This window comes from Euprymna scolopes, chromosome 13, assembly GCF_053919585.1.
Source record: "Euprymna scolopes isolate OS-2025 chromosome 13, ASM5391958v1, whole genome shotgun sequence".
Taxonomy (NCBI): Eukaryota; Metazoa; Mollusca; class Cephalopoda; order Sepiida; family Sepiolidae; genus Euprymna; species Euprymna scolopes.
The window spans coordinates 91,722,518-91,743,272 of NC_136494.1; the positions used below are offsets into that span (position 1 = coordinate 91,722,518).

Below are 20,755 nucleotides of genomic sequence, written 5' to 3' on the forward strand. Positions count from 1 at the left end.
AATTATGTTTTGTTTGTTTTGATTTTTCCAGACTTGCAAATCAACGAGCACTAACATCATTGTTGTTAATTAAAGTCGAACATCTAAAAAAAACTTTAGTTTTGTAACCCCTTTCAGATATGACTGGAAGAAAGTGAACAAGAAAGGCTGATCAGTGGGAAAAAGTAGCAACAAAACGGAAATGAAATAATGAAGAAGAATATGTCAGTAGTCCTTCAAAATGCATTGTAGAAAAGCGCAGGCTTGGAGAAGCATGTTCTTGCAAGAAAAAAATATTTCATAAAAATAGGTGGCCCGGAAAAGTTTGTGTTAATATTTAAATCATTCTGGAAAATATGAAATTACAACGTGCAAGATTATTATGCTCCAAACATTTAACCTTTTTTTTTTGTGAAAAGTACCAAGTGGCGCTCTCTTTTTCAAAAACTGCAAATTTAAGCTAAATTGAATGCAAATGTTTAAACAAACTATACCTCATTTGATTCGCCTTTTAATCCTCTATAATTTTACCTGTTTATATTTGACTTTTAATTCAAGTATCCTAGTGTTCACGTCAATTTAAAAAATAGCTTCAAATCGAGAAGGCAAAAAAAGAAACTCTGCAGCAGCAAATGAGCTTAAACCCAGCTTCAAATATACACCTTTTAGCATCTTCAATCGTAATTTTTGTTGTCCCTGAGTTATACAACGTAACATGTAGTCCATATACCTCGAGCCTCTCTTAGTGATCGCCAGGACCTCATTAATTTCCACCTTTCTGGTTTATCCAATCGAAAAATCGGCCGCAGATTGGAATGAAATGAGAAAACGGTATGAATGACTGCACAAAAGCACCAAAGCACCGGCAGTGTTCGTGATGCCCCTAAATCTGGTCGTCCTAGAGTAACTTCTTACGGGGAAGACAATGCTATCAAGATCTGCAACCTCAGAAACAGATTTGAAGCAACTTCTCAAATCCAACAACAGTATAATCTTGTTAAAAGGTACTCTCTTTCTGCAGTTAAGAACAGATTTAAGGAATTGTGAGAAAGAGGAAATAGGAGAACATAAAGGTTACTCCCCACTAGATTTCGAAGACGATTTTCTTACCCTGTCATGGCAGGAAAAGGTTGATGAGTAGCTCCTCCCCATATGTGGCCACAGTACACTATCTTAGGACGTATTTGTCTCCTCAATAGGCAGATAATTGCATCAGGAGTAAGATAATTTCTAGAGCGGTAATAAAATATTTTAAATGAAATGTGTTTAAGCATTTCTATAAAAGGCGTGGCCCGTCTGTTGAACTTATCGACATGTGTAGTGAAGGAATTGTTATTTTAAAAAGGAGTGTAACCAACCAACCAATGAAATCTCTCATATTAATGCAAGGATGTATCTCCAAAAATGAGGAGCAACCTTCATACCATAGTCAACATGAAACGAGTTGCACCAGTGGACATATACCTACCTCCGTTCAACCCCCTATAATTATGTTCTTACCTCTTTCTACAAATTCCTTGACTAATTGCAACGCAGAATTGTGGACATTTATTATTTCTATTAGAAAAAAAACAGTTTTTACTTCCTTTAATTATATTAGAACATAGTCCACATTTTGTTCTCGTTAAGATTTTTTTTTTTCTAAAATTGTTTTGTTTTCCTTTCAAAAGAAATGTAATTATCTCCTATGGAACCGTATATATTTTTCAGTTCCAGAAGAATGGTCTGCAAAGTTTCACTCTGATGACATTAACATATAACGTTGACTCTCATTTCATTATATTTCTTCTAAACGTTCGAACTTTCTTATTCACCTTTGTCTTTCCCTAAATGCCGCATGAAACCATTTTCTTTCATAATCTGTCACTTAAATTGTTCTGAAACATGAAAGGTTTAACATGGTTCAGAATCATCCACACTATAATGAAGAGAAAATGTTTATATATATGTATGTATATATATATATATATATATATACATATATATATATATATATATAATACACACACGTTATATATATATATATATATATATATATATATATAATACACACACGTTATATATATATATAATACTCACACGTTATATATATATATAATACATACACGTTATATATATATACATATATATATATATGTAATACACACACGATATATATATAATATATACACGTTATATATATACACACACGTTATATATATATACACATTATATATATACACACACGTTATATATATATACACATTATATATATATATATATATATATAATACACACACTTATATATCTTGTATATATATAATACACACACGTTATATATATATATACACACACACGTTTTATATATATATACATATATATATAAGATACACGTTATATATATATATAATACACGCACGTTATATACATGTATATATAATACACGCACGTTATATATATGTACAAATATGATACACACACTTTTTATATATATATATATATATAAATATAATACACACACGTTATATATATAATATATACACGTTATATATATATACACACATTATATATATATACACATGTTGTATATATACACACGTTATATATATATTATATACACGTTATATATATAATATATACACGTTATATATATACACACATTATATATACACATTATATATATAATACACACACGTTATATATATACACACACACACGTTATATATATACACACACACACGTTTTATATATATATACACGTTATATATATATATATATAATACACACATGTTATATATATATATATACATATATATAATACATACACGGTATATATATATATATATATATATATATATATATATATATACATATATATCTAATACACATACGTTATATATATATATATATATTTATATATAATACACATACGTTATATATATATATAATACACGCTCGTTATATATATAATACACACACGTTATATATATATAATACACACACGTTATATATACACACACGTTATATATATACACGTTATATATATATATGCACGTTATATATATATACACACACGTTATATATATATATACACACACGTTATATATACATATATATATACACACACGTTATATATATATATATATATATATATACACACACACGTTATATATATACACGTTATATATATATACACACGTTATATATATACACACGTTATATATATATATATACACACACGTTATATATATAATACACACACGTTATATATATATAAATATGATGCACACACGTTATATATATAAATATGATACACACACTATATATATATATATATATATATATATATATATATATATATATATATATATAATACACGCACGTTATACATATGAATATATAATACACACACATTTATATATATATATAATACATACACGTTATATATATATATATATATATATATATATATATATATATAATACACACACGTTATATATATACATATATATATAATACACACACGCGCATATTATATATACAGATATATAATACATACACATATATAATACGTACATATACACATAGTAGATGCGCACACATATGCTTTCTATACATATATAATAGACATGCACACATGTGTATGTATGTCTAGCTATAATATTTTGAAATAAATATTAACAAATATTTTTATACCTATGGACATTAGTGTTTCATGGTTACGCGAACATGACATAGTGATAATTACTGCCGATCAGAAGATTTAAGTTACAAAGATCGTCCTTAACTTCGTAGTCTAGCATCTTACATCAAGGCCACCGACAATTAACACAAAAGTTGATGGAAATTAAATGCTTATAAATGCCATTTCGGCGAGTATTCATAGTAAACAGTTAGAGTATTCAACGACTGGAAATCGGAATGTTGCATCCGTGCTAAATTTAAGCGCTTTATGCTTAATTCTCTAAAGGGGGTTAATTTAATTTCTTAAAGGAGCTTTATAACTATAATATATTTCAAATGAATATTAAAAGTTATTTTTATGCCTACCGACACTAGTGTTTTATGCTTACGCAATTATCTGTGAAAAGAATTTTAATTGCTGCTGGCCGAGTGATTCAATCCAATCACAAAGTCACCCTTAACTTTATAGACAAGCATTTTAAGGTCACCGTCAAGTAACACAAGAATTTGATCTGATCTAGCTGAACTTTTGCATGTGCAATGATTTATATCTCTACGGGTTATGTGGCACATAACAGCTCTGAACTAATTGTGGTTTCTGTTTTACAGGTGTTTGAACTGAGTCAGGTGTGAAATGGAGCCTGTTGAATGTCGAACAGTGATCCAGTTTTTGTATTTGAAAGGACGCACACCACAGGAGACTTTTGATGAAATGAAAGAAACTTATGGTGATAATGCCCCATCATATGACCTTGTAAAACGCTGGCATCGTAAATTCAAACATGGCCGGAAGTCTGTGGAAACAGCTCCCAGACCTGGTCGCCTCCATTCTGCCATTGATAAATAATCTGTCCGTCAAGTTGAGGCGGCCATTTTGGAAGATTAGCGCATTACTATTCGGCAAATAGCCCAAGATGTCAAGATTAGTACAGGGTCTGTGGAAACTATCATTCATGACCATTTGCATATGCATAAGGTGTCTGCCAGATGGATTCCCAGGTTGCTCATACCATTCCAGAAGCGAGAACGCGTCGAGTGCTCGAGGATGAATTTGGAGATGTGCCAAGAAGATGAGTCAAAGTTTTTCAAAAGACTGATTACACAGGATGAAACCTGGGTCCATCACTATGATCCAGAGACCAAAGCCCAGTCAATGCAGTGGAAGCACTTGGACTCACCACCTCCAAAGAAGGCAAGGGTGCAGCCCTTCGCTGGCAAGGTCTTGCTCACAGTCTTCTAGGACCAGGATGGAGTAGTGATGACAGATTTCCTGGCAAAGGGTACCACAATTACAGGAGCCTATTATGCTTCACTTTTGAGGAAATTAAGGACAGCTATCAAAATCAAGAGGCGGGGTAAGATCAGCAAAGGTACCTTCCTCCTGCAGGACAACGCTTCGGTCCACAACTCGCATGTCACCAGATCAGAAGCATGGGCGTGTGGTTATGAAATCCTTCTCCATCCTCCCTACTCTCCTGACCTTACACCCTCTGACTTTCACCTCTTCCCAGCCATTAAGTTGTTTTTGAAAGGAAAGCATTTCCCAGATGATGCAGCCTTGATTTCTGAAGTCATGTCGTGGTTGTAGGACCAACCTGGGGTGTTCTACAAAAACGGTCTCCAGAGCTGCATCAAACGATGCGAGAAATGCATAACTCTGGGTGGTTCCTATGTAGACAAAGACTAGTAACTGTGCCAAGTTTCGTTGCTCTAGTGCTATGGGAAGTGAGTCAGAGGCATTACTTATTGCACGTCCCTCGTTTATATATATATATATATATATATATATATATATATAGCACATTGCGCTTTATTATTATTTAGTACTTGCGAAAATAGACGACACTGTCCACTCAATAATTAAACCAAATTAGCCTGCCTCATATAACAACTATCCAAAATATTAACACTAAAACTAGGTAAATGTTTCATAATATTCCTTGTTTTAACTTTTAACTAGACCACCCCTGACCCGTTGGGTCAGTACGTTATATTAGCTATGGAATTCATGTATGAGCGTGACACTTGTGGCATAAAGAAAATAGTTTTTTTTTACATAACAGAAGCATTTCTATGAAAGTATATTAAAATGAAAAAAGAATATAGATAGATTTCTATGAGTCGTTCTGTTTATTATAATTGTTATTTTTTTTTAAATTACAGTTACTGAATTATAAGTGGTTGGTCATACTTATAGGTAAATATGCACTGAACAGGTATCATAATCCTTATTATAGTTAAATTCAAATTTTGATATATCATCTTTTAAATGAAATTGTTAGTTGAAAGTACAGAATAATAAAAAAAACACTCTCCACATGTTAATAATGGCTTTTTAAATAGAAAATGAAAATAAAATGTAACTTTTTTCATTTAATTTAAGCAAACATTCAGTACCCATTGTGTAAAGGAAAACACTATTTAATGTAATAGAAATGTGTGCATTTACCGATTCAGCTTTCCGTTTGGAAATGTAAGCAGACGACTTTAAAAAACATGGGAAGAAGAAAAAGATATTTTTTGTAATAACGCCCTCTAGTAAAAAGGTCTGCATTAGTTAAGGGGGATAACTCTATCCAGTTTTACATCGCTCTCTTTTTCTCTCTCTCACACATACACGTAACTATTTCTCGCGTACGTAACGAAAACAGAGGGAGTAGGAGTGTTGAAATCTATTAGAGGGAAAGTGAGAGGTGTTTTCTTTCCATAAATTGTATAGGGTAATATTTCATATTATTAATAGATTCATAGATAAATAGATTTTATAATATATATTATAATTATCTATGAATCAATGTATTATTTGTATATATAAATAACTATTTGATCAAATTAAATGAAATTGTTTGTATTAAAAGCGATATAAAAATTCCGGAATTGGAATAACGGATTGAAGACGTTGCTATTTACGCATGCGCAACCGGATGTTGAAAACCGGAAATCTGATTGCAAACATACAAGATCCATAGACTTTTAGTATTATATAGATAGATAGATTAATTAATAAATAATATAATTTTTTCATCACACACACACACACACACGTATGTATGTGTCCCACCACGCAAAATCTTTTGAGTAAAATGCTGCCGGAAAATTTCATTTAAACTATTCATAGGAATTGAGAAAGCAAATAGCAAGTTTGAAAGCCTCTTTTCATCTTTAACGCATTCGGAAAGAAATCCTTTTTTCATGAGTTTTTTCTTTATTTTATTGCTTTCTTCTTTCTACTTGCTATGATTTTTTTTTAATTTCATAACTTTTCAGTTTGAAATGCTTTCTTTCACTTTTCTTTGTTTTTGTTTTTTTTTAAATTTTTGTTTTCAACTTCACGGACCAAGATATTATTTTGTATGAATAATAGTAAGAACACTGATGAAGCATAATTTGGACACTCTTATTAAATGGTTTTGAAATCACTTGAAAACTTGATAGGGGTGAACTTTTTATTTGATCAGTTTGGAGGATCCTTCATATTTGTAATTGAACTAGACAAGTCAGTATTTCTTATATACATATTATTAAGTACATATTTTCTTTACTTTTATAATCATTGGCTGATAATCATTTTTGTAGAATCAAATAGAGCAAGTGGGAAAAGAAAAGATTTATCATGAAATCACACTCGTGGGTGAAGTGCTCTTATTTATTTAGAAAGTAACATAACGTTAACTAAATACTCGATACTTATACAATATAAGGATTCTCGGAATCGTTACCGAAAATGCTGGAAAGTGGCAAACAAAAGTTAAAGGATTCCTTTTTTTTATTTGCGCAAACCCCGGCCAATTTTTTCAATGAAAAATATCTTTCTGTCAGTACGAAGCTAATTAAATAAAAAAAGTAATTGAACATAAAAACAATTGTCTTGAATAATCATTGGATAATTTTCGTGAAATAAAAGAAAAAAATTTCAAATCAAGAAAAAAACATTAATCGTAAGATAAAATTCCTGAATAGACGTTTATTTTTTTAATAACAAACAAACAAACAAACAAAAAATTTTGGATATTTTTCTTTTTATGATTTCTTTTGTTCAAATCAAAATTTTTATTTTTATATATATAAGCCAATGATAGCAAATAAATAATTTCTTTATAAGTTTTTATATTAGAGTTAACGTATTGCACGTTTCGGCATCTTCCGGCGTTTTCCATAAACAGCTCGGACGATTACAACAATAGCACGGTCCTTATACTGCGTAAGTACCAAAATATGTTTTAAGTAAATAACGAATTTGCCTCTTTATTTGTTTATTTAAATTTACTAACAGTTATTTTAAATTTAAGAAAAATGCTTAAAACTTATTGTATTAACAAATTTTACCATCTTCAAAAATCTGGTTTGTTTTTGGAAATAATTCTCTGCTATTAACTAAAGATGTATGTAGAATCTGTCTAATTTTCTGCTTAGACGACAGTGACAATTCTTTTTTTTAATCAGTTTTCTTTTAAGAACTAAGTTTGTAAATACTTTTGTAAACTTGTTAGATGTCGACTAATGGAGCACAATTAGATACAGCTGTAATTCTGCTCTGTGCAAAGAATACGTTTTCAAACATGAGGATTTTGGTGCAGAAACATCAAGTCTTGAAAAATCGATTATAATTGCTTCATGTCTAAATAGCTGTCTCCAGTTATATGCCGTAACTTTCTTTTCCATATCATTAGGAATATACTTTCTATTTAAATGAACAGAAAATTTTCTAATAATATATATAAATTAAATATATATATATATATATATATATATATATATATATATATATATATTATTTACTATAATAATTATTAAACTTATATAAACTTATATACATATATTGATACATTTATTCCTTGTTTAAATACATGCCGTCTATAATATAAATCTCATCTGTCTGTTTAAATGTATGTATGTATGTATGTATGTATGTATGTATGTATGCCTAAAACTTTCGACAGAGGCGATGAATTTTCACGATATCGGCATCGTTTTGAAGTTCGACCTTTCGGACGACAAATATCGGAAAAATTGGCTAAGAATATTCATTACTTCATCCTCAACTGTGCACTTTTCTACAAAGAGAGGTCGCTTATTTTCGCCGATATTTTTTAAAATCATCCCCTCTTTTTGATTGTCAAGCCTTAATTTAAACCTTCGCCACTTCCGGTTTGGCAATGGACGCAACGGCTAAATGTTACGTTCTTTTTTTACGTTCTTTTCCTCCTTCGCGGTACGGGTTCGAGCCTACCTACTACCACTTTTTTTTTTTTTTTTTGCTCAACACACACCTCCAAACAACCGGGCAACGCAGGGCACCCAGTCTAGTATATAGTACGTCTGTCTTTACTGTTTCCATTGTTTCAACATTCCTTATAACAATGCGCTATCTAAAAGATTAAACATATCTCTACCACGATAGGATCTAATAAAAAGTATTTATATCATACTAGCAAAAGTACTCGTCGTTGACTGGGTTCAAGAACAGCCTATAGAAAATGAACGCTGATTTATGAAAGTATGATAGGTTATGAAAAGGAAGGGTTGCAAAGAGATAGCTTCGAATTTGGGGTTATCAAAACCAAAGCAAAATATGATGAAAGTAAAAATAAAATAGATAAACCCCATAATTTATTATACCATACCTGTTCACACTAAAACACCTATCACAATATTTTGTGGATCTATATTAAAAAACCTTGTTAAACTTTGTGATATATTTCCATTCTTAATAATAATAATTTTATTATACCATATTTCTTCAAACTGAAACATAATTATCAAAGTATACTTACGCAGATAGATATGAAAAGTCTTTATTAAAGTTTGTGCCTATTTCTCTTCTGTGGAGGGCAGGCGCGAACGCAGACCCCACAATTTTATTATGCCATCCCTATTTAAGTTAAAACATGCTTATCAAAGTATTCTTATGTACATCTATATCAAAAACACTTGTAAACGTTTTTTTTAATTTTTTATTTCCATACTTTGTGGACCAGGTGCGAACGCAGACTCCACAATTGTAATGAACTACCGTTCTGCCAGATCAAACATATCCATTCCTGTGTCTCGATACATCTTCTATCATTATATGTAATCAGTTTTTTAAAATAGTCAACCATATAGGAGCCTATTCGTGACCACACACACACACACACACAGCTTTATATTATATATATATATATATATATATATATATATATATATATATATATATATATATATATATATATATATATATATATATATAGTTGTTGTATTAGTTGTTTTATGATGAGATATATAGAGAGTAAAAAATACACCGTCTGAAGGATACATGCATTAGTGATTCTTTTACTATAAGAAAGCAAATTTTTGAAGTTAGAAATTTAAAAATAATTTCGTAATATGACCCTGAAAGCTACAAACAATTTCTTTTAAATATGTGATAAAAATTCTAGTGCTTATGCAAAATACGGACCGTGTTATTTTTAAATAGGATTTTCCAGTTAAATTCAATTTTTCCAGTATCTCTTTTCTATTAAGTTGTCAGTGACAGTACAGAATTGTTACAAAACTCTCTCCTCTGTCTATGTTAAGACTGGGTTTCTAAATAATAACTTCATTATTTCAGCCGGGCGTGTATTCTGCATAAGTACCAAAAATCCTTTAAATTTTATTTATTTATTTATTTATTTATTTCAGGTAATGCAGAATATGTCCACTAGTAATAATATAAATTGCCACAGCAACTATTATCGTCTGATGATAACTAACTGTTTTTATTTTCTTTTTACTTTCCAGCTTCTTAAGTTCCAGTCGATCACTGGGAGCAAAGGGTTTCAATTTAGCTTGGACAGAACTCAGAGGAACGGGTCAGTTGCTATTTTTCTTTTTAATATATATACATTTTTTTATTTTCAATTTGTCTTACCGATCATGTAGGAGGCACACCCTCCCAAGCGTTTCCTTCTCCCGTTTACAAAAGGTTACTTTAATCGCTCGAGGCACTCCTACCGGGGAATATCGACCGAGCTAACCCAGACATGGTTTTGGCAGACCAGAGTGCTCTTACTCTACAGTTCTGGCTCTTCAATCACACTTTGCGACCCTTGTGTCACATTTACCCCTCAGTGCGATTGAGATAAACTATCAATTATTGCGTACAAGTAAGTTTAACTAGTGCACTAGATAAGATATTAGAGCGTTAAAAAATTGTCTCTTCTCTCTCTTTCTCCTTGAACACATTCTCAATCAAGTTACTTTTTTTTTTATTTAGCACACCTCTCCCTCCCTGTTATTCGTATGCAAACTTTGGCAGCTAATGGAGGGAGGGGGGGGGAGAAAAATAGAAAGTAATAAGAATGTTCTTCGTCTAACTTTTAATAATAAGTATGTAAGACTTTTTTTATGATCCCTATCCCTTATATATGTGATCAGAGACCGTTTGTGAATTTGACATTCCCTAGAAACTTCCTTCTTTTGGTGGAATCCGATTCAACCCGACTAAGGTGAATGCCGGTTCATTTTTTTCTTTTATGTACTAAGTTCGACCCAGATGACTCCAAACGAATACATATTAGAGTTTTTTGTTTGTTTTTTTTACCATAACCAATTCGGTTTCTACAGAATCAGAAAATGTAAGGTTTATACGAGTTTGTGAGCTTTAACCAGGCAACACAAACGGACATAAATACGACCTTCCTTTATACAATAGACAAGCTTGGCTAAGCGATATCGCCTGTGTATTATATAAAATCGTAGGTAGATGCAAAATTATATGTTGAAAATTTAAAGGGTTCACATGGAAAATATAAGTAATGTCCATAAATGAAATAATCGTGCTGTTTCATTGAAAATATATACTCCTATCATTTTTTGAGTGTATTGATATTCATATTAAAATCCTTTTATTCTATTTATTTACAAAGAAAATACAATTTTCTTACATATATGGGTCTTAGAATTGCATTCATCTGCAAAAGATCTAGCTAATTTGCGTATTCTTTTAAACATTAATTAATATTTTTGGTGGTTCTTAACCGGACTGGATAATACACAATTACTATCGGCAAATAAAATGTGCAAAACTACACCATGGCAAGTAAGAAAAAAGGGGGGAAAAAAGAAAAAATGTATTGTTTTTTTAAAATATTCCTGATGAAGTCTTTGTTATGAGCCGAAAATTTGAAACTTTCAATAAATATTTGTTTATTTAAAAAAAAATATCCGCACGTGGTCGTTCTTTCTTGTTTTTAATTTAATTTTCTTCATGCTTCTGAAAAGTGCATTACTTCTCTTTGATATATATATATATATATATATATATATATATATATATATATATATATATATATATATATATATATACAGATAGATAGATAGATAGATAGAATCTAGTTATAAAATATGTGTAACAACCATATCAAGTAAATATAAGTTTGTATGTGTGTGTGTTTTATACACAAAATACAGAGAATCTTTATTCCAAATCTCATCAGAATCAATTCAATGGTTATGGAGTTATAGTACAAGCATAGATACATAACACATCTTCTATTTATTATATAGAAATATTGAAATCAACAAATCAATTATTACAATTGCTGGTTCGCTTCAGAAGGAACAGCAGAGTCATATTCTTTAAGATGAAACCTCTTAGATACAGTGCTTATATTCGGTCTTATAGAATAATTAGAACAGATGTTTTACATCACCCTGTGACAGGACACTAGTCTCTCATCATTTATATTTCCTAGCAAGGTTGGTATTCATTTACAGACCTAAACGGAATGTTTGCTTACACAGCTGATATTTTCATATGTTCATCCATCTAGATATGACTGTTTTTTTTCTCTTTTTTTTTTAAAACTTATCAAGGCCCGAATTCCACTCGAAGATAAGAGTAAATGAATGCAAGGTGATAGTGAAGTAATCGCTAATAATGTAGATTGGTCAGAATTTGATTATTTATGAGAACGACTTAACAGGAACTTGTCTACATTAGATTTGAAGGCTACAATGTTGTATTTAGCCGAGAAGCATGCCAGCGGAACAGTGTTCCAATGGTGAGCAGTTTTGGGAAAGAAGCACAACGTTGCTTAACTTTGATGATCTGGCAGCGACCAGTGTATCCATATGATTTAATCGATTTTCAGACTATGAAAATATTGATATTTCTTTCACTTTAACTAACCTGTGTATTTTTTTATATGTTATAAAAACATTTTTAAAATTTCACTTAAATTAAAATATGAAATTTAGATGGGTTTATTTCTTTTTATGGCATATTGAATCGTTTTATGGTATTTCATGTTGAGAATAAACCTATTGTGCGTAGTGATCGTTTAACCTATTGTATCATCTTTTTTTTTTTTAGGTTACAAGTTAGTATTTAATCAATACCAGCTGGGTCGCCTTGTAAAAGAGATTTCATGTTGAAATATCTTAAACGGCTAATGAACTCGGATTATAATTCATCACTGACAACGTGGCTCATTGAATCTCTAATGTATTTTATGGAATGTAGCACCTAATGAAACTCACACGCTTTCCATCGTAATACTTATTTTAAGAAAATATTAATAAAACAACAGTAAGAAAACACCCTCCAAAGCCATAACTGAAATCTGAAATGTATTTCATTTAGGCACAATTAGTTCGGAAAAAGAGAAGAGAATTGATTTTCTGCAGTCATTAATTACTGAATTTGATCATTTCTTATTTCTGTATTGATTTCATTCAGTATCCAATCACCCTATATCTTCTTATCAGACCAACTAAAACATCAAAAAACATTAATGCTATTTGCTATTTATAACCAATCATCATTTCAAGAAGTGATTTGGTGGTGGTGGTGGTGGTGGTGGTGATGGTGGTGGTGGAGGTAATATCGGAAATCATGTCTTGTAAAATAATCAACATTGAAAAGTTGAACTAGAAAACTGGATAACCAAACCAAGATTATTTATATGTATGCTAGGTATGTGTATATGTTTTTGCACGAGGACTCCTGAACTAATTAATCGATCGTTATGAATTTTGGAACACAGCTGTTAGACTATAAATATAGTTACATTTAACATATCGGTTATTTGGGTAGCGATTCGTGGAATCTATTGCCCTAGAATCATGGCGTGTACTTCTGTAACATACTTTTATAGTTACACTTTTTGTTAATTATACCATTGTGTTTGTCTTCGTTACTACCGGCCTGCAGGACCACAACACGTTGATAAAAGTGTAACGTAGTACACACGTTTACATAAATAGATTCAACACGTTGTAGTTTTCAATCGCAAAAGAGACAAAGAACAGGAAATAACTCGAACTCACTTTTTCGTGCAACAACGACATTTATGACATTTAATTCCCCATTCTCTTGTTACTGTTGTGACATCTCCCTCATGTGATCGTCTTCGCTAACGTCATCCATGCCTCTCACATGATCTCGAACGTTATTTCCGTCTCTACCGTGACCTTCTTTTTATAGTCTTTATTTTTGTCTTACCAGTGACGTCATTTCACATGCATACGCGCGTTCGCGCGATGTTACAAAAGGAGCATGTGATAGTGAAATAATGAATACTCCTATTTCAAGCAGTCAACAAACGTATGTTCAATTCTTGCATGGAGACATCAAATAACAGTTTGCTTTCAGTCAATCTGGAGGTCAAAGTTGAGATAATCAAAATCAATAGAATAACAATATTTCAAAAATTAAATCAAAACAGGAAATCGATGTACAAAATAAGTAAATATGTACAAAGATGTATGTTTTTCTAACAATCTTTAGAGCTTTGTCAAGAATTTTGCTTGCAGACTAGTTTGGATTACTCGTTGAACTCGTGTTTAATTGTTGGAATTAGGCCAAAGTGAGTTTGTAATGTCATTTAAATATTAAAAGAAGAAAGATACAAAGACAAAATCCTGAAAAAGCCTCTTTTACCTCGCTCTCTGTCTCTTTATTTCTGTCACTACCTATTAATACTTATAGTGATAGTCTCTTTTCTTTATAATGAACTACTAGCGGGACCTGTGGAAATTCCACAACGAACTCTTTCATATGTAATATATATATATTGATGTTGGCATTCTGTGGATGTTCAGCGTAAATGGAGATGCAAAACTGTAAAAGTATTTATCTAAGCTAGCTGGGACACCTAGTATAGCCCGATCGTAAAATAGACTTCAATATGATATTTTAAGTAATGCAGATTTCGTATATATTATTATTATTATTATTATTATTATTATTATTATTATTATTATTATAGAGTCAATTTTCTATCGATTCTTATATAAAGTTGTAATTTCAAAAATAAAAAAATCTATCTGTATGACTTGGATGAATCAGCTTGAATCGAAAACCAAGAGGTATGAAGAATTAAAAAATTATATAACTTGAGTTCCTTCAGCTATAAGCGAAACCGAAACTAAAACTTATAAAAAATTCTTGTTAAAATTATTTATAAAAAAATGGATGACTTACGTACCATCAGCTATAATTGAAACCTAGCTGATGACACCCAAGTCAGTTTTTAACTTTTAAAATCAGTATATATATATATATATATATATATATATATATATATATATATATATATATATATATATATATATATATGATATTGAATATAGAATAATAAATACGAAATATGCATGAATTAAAATATATTTAAACGGATTTTTTGACTGGGTAAATGTCGGGCGCTCCCTCCCCAATAGTTTTAAATCAATAATATTATTTTGTATTTAGAGCGTTATCTAGCTGAGAATACTGCATTATAATTTTTAGGTGAACTTCTATGATACACTTTGTCCATCGATATCGCTTTCGTTTTAAATAGTATTTCAATTACTAAATATGCAAATTGAATGAACACGTCATATTTTAATACATTCAAGCATGATGTATGTTTTATTTTTCATATTGACGTGGCTTTAGCACGTTACTACGGTTCACGTATATTTAAGGAGAACGAAACTTGTTGGCGTCATTAAAGCTACAAGTTTATGACTTGAGTGCTATCAGCTATGATCGAAACCAAAACTTATAAAGAATTCTTGATAAAATTATTTTTTACAAGAAATGAAAGGTCATAACAATTAAACAACAGTCACTCGGAAGAAAAAAAGAAGTAAACATGACACACAATATAACTCGTACGCTATCATATAAATATATAGATTCCATTTTCCCTCCTTTTTTTGTATTATCTTTGTTAACACACAGAAAGATAAAGAGAGAGTGAGGAAAACGATAGTAATAGATACAGTATACATTAAGAGTGGGGTTGGGTCAAGCAATATTCAGCAAGGGAGAGCGAAAGTGCTAGAAAGTCACTTGATAAGTTAATTGCAAATTACGGCTACTTTTAATAATTAAAACGGAAGTTATTTTATATATTAGTTTAAAAAAAATTTGGAATCTTTTGAGATGAGGTGTTCATAATTTGTGCATTTAATTTTTCCGAACTGTTATCCTTATTCTCATAGTCGTTTCTTTCGGGCCCCATGGCGCAGTGGATAGAGGCGTTGAGTCCCTACGGTTCCAGGTGAGCATTGTCCGAAGATAGCAGTTTCCATCCTACTCAAAGCAGACCAGAGGATTAGTTGGCTTAAAAACGTGGTGAGACAGCAACAACTATGGAAGGCAGTAATTATTGGTGATATAGTTACAAGACTTAGCTTTCTTATCCTGTCATGGTTAACTACCTGAAGAAGGCCAGAGGATGAATTGGCCGAAATGTAGTGAAACAGCAACCATTATGAAGATGAGGATAACAGTTCACAAAAAAAAAATGAATATGGAATGTTTTTTATTTGCTTCTTTTTCAAACTTAATGCAATCTCAAAATTGAGGAATATTTTAACATGTATTTTATGCAATTAAAATTTATAAACAAGAAAGCATGAGTAAAACAAACGTTGATTAATCTTACACCTATCCTTCCATATCACTGCTTTAGCATTATTAAACTGGGTTTTTGTTAAGTAGAGATCAAGAAAAAATATAGGTTAATAGGTCATCCTTAAGTATGAAAATGTGATATTCATATAAATAAATGTTTGTTAGGAAGACATCGACTTCTGCTTGGCAGTCATTGCCAAACACGGTGGCCCATTAACAGAGAGGGGAAATACGGTGACTATATGAGATTTAATTATGTTTTTTTTTTAGTTTCTCTAGGCAAGTAAGCAAGCATACCATCTATGTCAGACATTGCTCTAAGGGAGCAGAGGATGCGAGTTCAAATCACTGCCAGAGGCTACTTTTTTTGGGGGGGGGGGGGATTTATATGATTTCCATATCAATCATACTAATATGATGAAAATCAACAAAAGTAAAAAAGAAAAAAAAAATCAAATACCGTCTAAAATGAATAATGCATTAAATTAATCATTTTTTTTCTGCTAAACTCTGTACAGAAAACTCACCGCAATATAAACTTGTAAAGTTTTTAAAAAGTATCCAAGTCTACATAGTGTTATATTCTTATGATTTTTTCTTATAAATAAATGTTCATATCTTTCTTAGGGCGATATTAAGATAGTTTTAGAAAAAATATTCTCAAATAATGCTGAAAAATAATTAATCAGGTTCTTTAAAACATACTAGTAAAAAGAAATGTAAAGACGGCTCTTTGATATGATAGGAACTCACGGAAAACTCACTGTATTCTATAAAAACCCTTTCTCACTGAAGAGATGTCGCTAGTCATTATTTGTTTCGCTAGAAAGGTAGAGGTAGATACAAGGTTGGTTTTTAATGCAGAAAAAATCCAGCTGCCCCAAAATATGTGCTCTGAATTTGAAAAAAATTAAAATTGCCTCAGTCAAAAAAGATTTCTCCTTCACTAATCCAGTGTGGTTAATTAAAAAATAAATTGTTAACTATTCTGTACTTTCAAAAATAGACTATTACCGATTCTGTATTTTCACCTAAGAATTTTATGGTTAAAGTCGTCATGCCTCAGTATTGTACATATACACTGTGCGATTCAAACTCACGACTCTAAATCCTGATCCTTTTCTGAAAACAGGCTTTTAATCCAAGCTGGCATCATCTTATTTGCATATGCGTAAGGTTTCATTTCATGTTACTTCATGATACCTGTTAGTATATAATCAGGCAAGTCGTCATTTTGCTTTTCTTGTTTGCCCTTACATATTACACAAACTAATCCAGAGAGCCACTGCAACACATGGACGGGTGCAGCTGGTATCAAAATAATAGTTGTATCATGAAGAATTAGCTATTACAAAGTATTTGGGAATATGATGTAATAATTGAAAAATCTAACAGTATTTTTCTTAGACACCAAACCACCATTATAGTAAAGAAAAATAGTGACTAACTTGCAAGTTTTGTTTGACTAATAAATCACCATTTCCCAATGCTAATATTTGATGGATGATGTAGAGTTTTTATTAAAGAATTGAAAATCATGAAGAAAATTGGATTTCTTATGAGAACATTAGATATGAAACGACTATCTTGAAGAAGCACCACGATAATGTGTTTTCATGGAAAAAATTCAAATTCATTATATATTTTGAACTGGAATATCAAACAATTCATTTACTAAATTATTATTACGATGCTTATTATTATTGTAGTTGTTCCAAAAGTTGCCAAAAGCCAAATATTTTTTTAATACATCCATTATATTTGTTGCAACAATTAACAACGTACTAAATAAATTTCAAAAGAAAGTCTAAATTTCTTCTGACTTAAGGATTCACTTTAATTATTCCTGAAAATACAAATTCTAAAGATGACTGCCAAGATGATTCGTGCATCTTCCAATTAACAAAGAAAAATAAAATCATTTAAATCCAATAATAATAATAAGAAGAATGACAGCGCTTGTATCAGATAAAGACTCTTGTACATTTCAAATCGTAATTAAGGCGATGTGAACTTGGAAGGGTTCAATTTGAGTTTATTGCATTGTCTGAATTCTTCAATTTTTTTTCAAAAAGATATGTTTGTTAGCAATTCCTGTGTATTTGTATTTACTTCACTCAAGTGAAAGAGTTTTGCCTCTCGACCAACAAAGCTGTTTGCTGCCTGGCTCTTGTTTTGTAAATAAAACAAATCGAACACTATTGTTTGTGCACATACTTCCGATTGCCTTCCTTTTGCAACTGTTTCGGTACTCTCACCAAACTCTGCAAACATCTCAATTAATCCTTACGGCATTTTGTTCAGTTTTCTTTTTGTTTTGTTTGTTTTCATAACAATAAATCCCACGGTTAAACTATATTGCACGAAACCGTTTGCCTTAATGAATATAAATATAAAGGAGACGAAGGAGGGGGAAGAAACAATTCTATTATGTATAGTTATTTACAGAAGTCAATTGATTGAAATCTAACTTAACAGAAGCCATCAAAACAAAGACTATAACAAAAAGATCCCGAGCGCCATATTGAATTTTTACAAAGTTTGCAATAACCATCAAAACAGCAAAGGTTATTCATTCTCAACGATTTAATAGAAACAAAAGTTTTAACCAATATTATACTAGAAATATCTCACTAAGAATAGGGTCCCCAACACTGCTTTAACCATAGTTTAATTGTAACCATTGTTATCATATGTATAAAGTTTTCAACCGCTTTAAACATAGTATTTACAAGTTAGGAAAGCATTTCATCCAAGGCATGAAAATTGTTAAACAAAATGTTTTTATTATAGGCTTTAAAAATAAAGGTAGACGATTCAATTTGAAATTTATTTATCATCAAAGTGCACTTCTATAAATTTTACAAAGTAAGGTCTAAAAATTTAATTTAAATTGAATAAAAAAAAAATTACCTTGGATTTATTTTATGTAATGTACATTCTGTTGCACTTAAAAAAAATCATTGAGCATTTTATATCTATATCATTAATTTCTAGATGAAAGATAAGGAAAAAAAAACTATTTGTACACGTGAAAAAGAAAGTTATGATGAAAAATGTTTTCACGGCGACATTCGGAAGCTAACAAATTCAGCTAAATTTGAAAGTTTCATTGTAAAAATCCTTTGAGAAATAAATATTAGCTTTCTGTGTCTAGTCTATTTCAAAAGTAATTAGTCAAGTCAAGTCCTAAGATATTGAAAATTAAAAAAAAACAACCTTTCTACAAAAATGGCTTCATTAGCCCCAAAAAGCGAGAGATTCTAGCCTCGCTTAAGCATAGACAAACGAAGTCGTGTAAGCGTGGATTCTAGGAAAGCTCAAAATGTCATAAAAGTCAAAAAGTTGTCTGAAAATGATGCCAGGTAGTTGGAGAAAGGGAGTGCTAGTCCCCCCCCCCAGCCGTGCATCCCTACATTACTATCGTAAACGTTTGTATAATTTTTACCATTTTTCATATTAATTATTTTTCTGTGTTCATGCATTTAAATAAACAAAACATTTTTTCAAGATTATATAAAAAGTGTGTTAGGCCGAAAGTTTCACGTTCATTCAAGCAAGGAAAATATTAGAATCTTATGTATAAAAATTACGTGAAACATGTAATTTATAAAAAAAAAACAGTAGAAATATTTTTTGCAATTATCATTTTTTGTGTGAAAATATTAAGTAAACAATGCTTAACTCAATGATAATATCGATAGTTCGAGAAATTAATTTTTCTGTGAGTTATATCGAATTCATTAATACGGACTTAGAAGCTTTTTTCGTAATGTTCCTGAAAAAATTAGTTTCTCTTTTTTATTGTTACAATTTAGTATGCTTTATTTCCATGAAAAAAAGCAAAAATAAATTCATTCATTGTTTTTACTGCTTAAAACCATATCTTTATTAAAGGTGTCTTTTGTTAAAAAAACGAAAACTTTTCCACTAAGATTCAAATAAAAATAATGGATTCATAATATTCCAGGATAATTATTTAATAAATACTGAGACTTCCATTAAAATTGATTATTTTTTGATTTTTGGTGAATTTTTAAATATAGGAGGCAGCCAAAATGTTAATATATTTTGAGCATCGGCTGTTCATTTTGCACGTACCTAGATTTTTCTGACAAAGCAGAAGAATTTATTTTTCGGGAGTTGGAATGTATTAATATAATTTATCGTTGGCTAGTTTTGACATTGAAAAATAATTTTTTGAACTTCTTAAATGAAATGGCTTCATGTCTTGTCTAGAGG

At 30.5% G+C, this 20,755-nt stretch overlaps 1 protein-coding gene across 8 annotated transcripts in view; it reads left to right on the forward strand.

Annotated features, from left to right (window-relative positions):
* The window catches only part of LOC145292083 (dorsal-ventral patterning tolloid-like protein 1), a 2,157,643-nt gene that overhangs the window by 2,036,924 nt on the left and 99,964 nt on the right, over positions 1-20,755 (forward strand). For all 8 annotated transcript variants that reach the window (XM_080138158.1, XM_080138152.1, XM_080138155.1 and 5 more), the window contains one exon: positions 10,405-10,475. In XM_080138158.1, the coding sequence (XP_079994284.1) occupies positions 10,405-10,475 (71 nt within the window). The remainder of the gene's footprint in view (positions 1-10,404; positions 10,476-20,755) is intronic.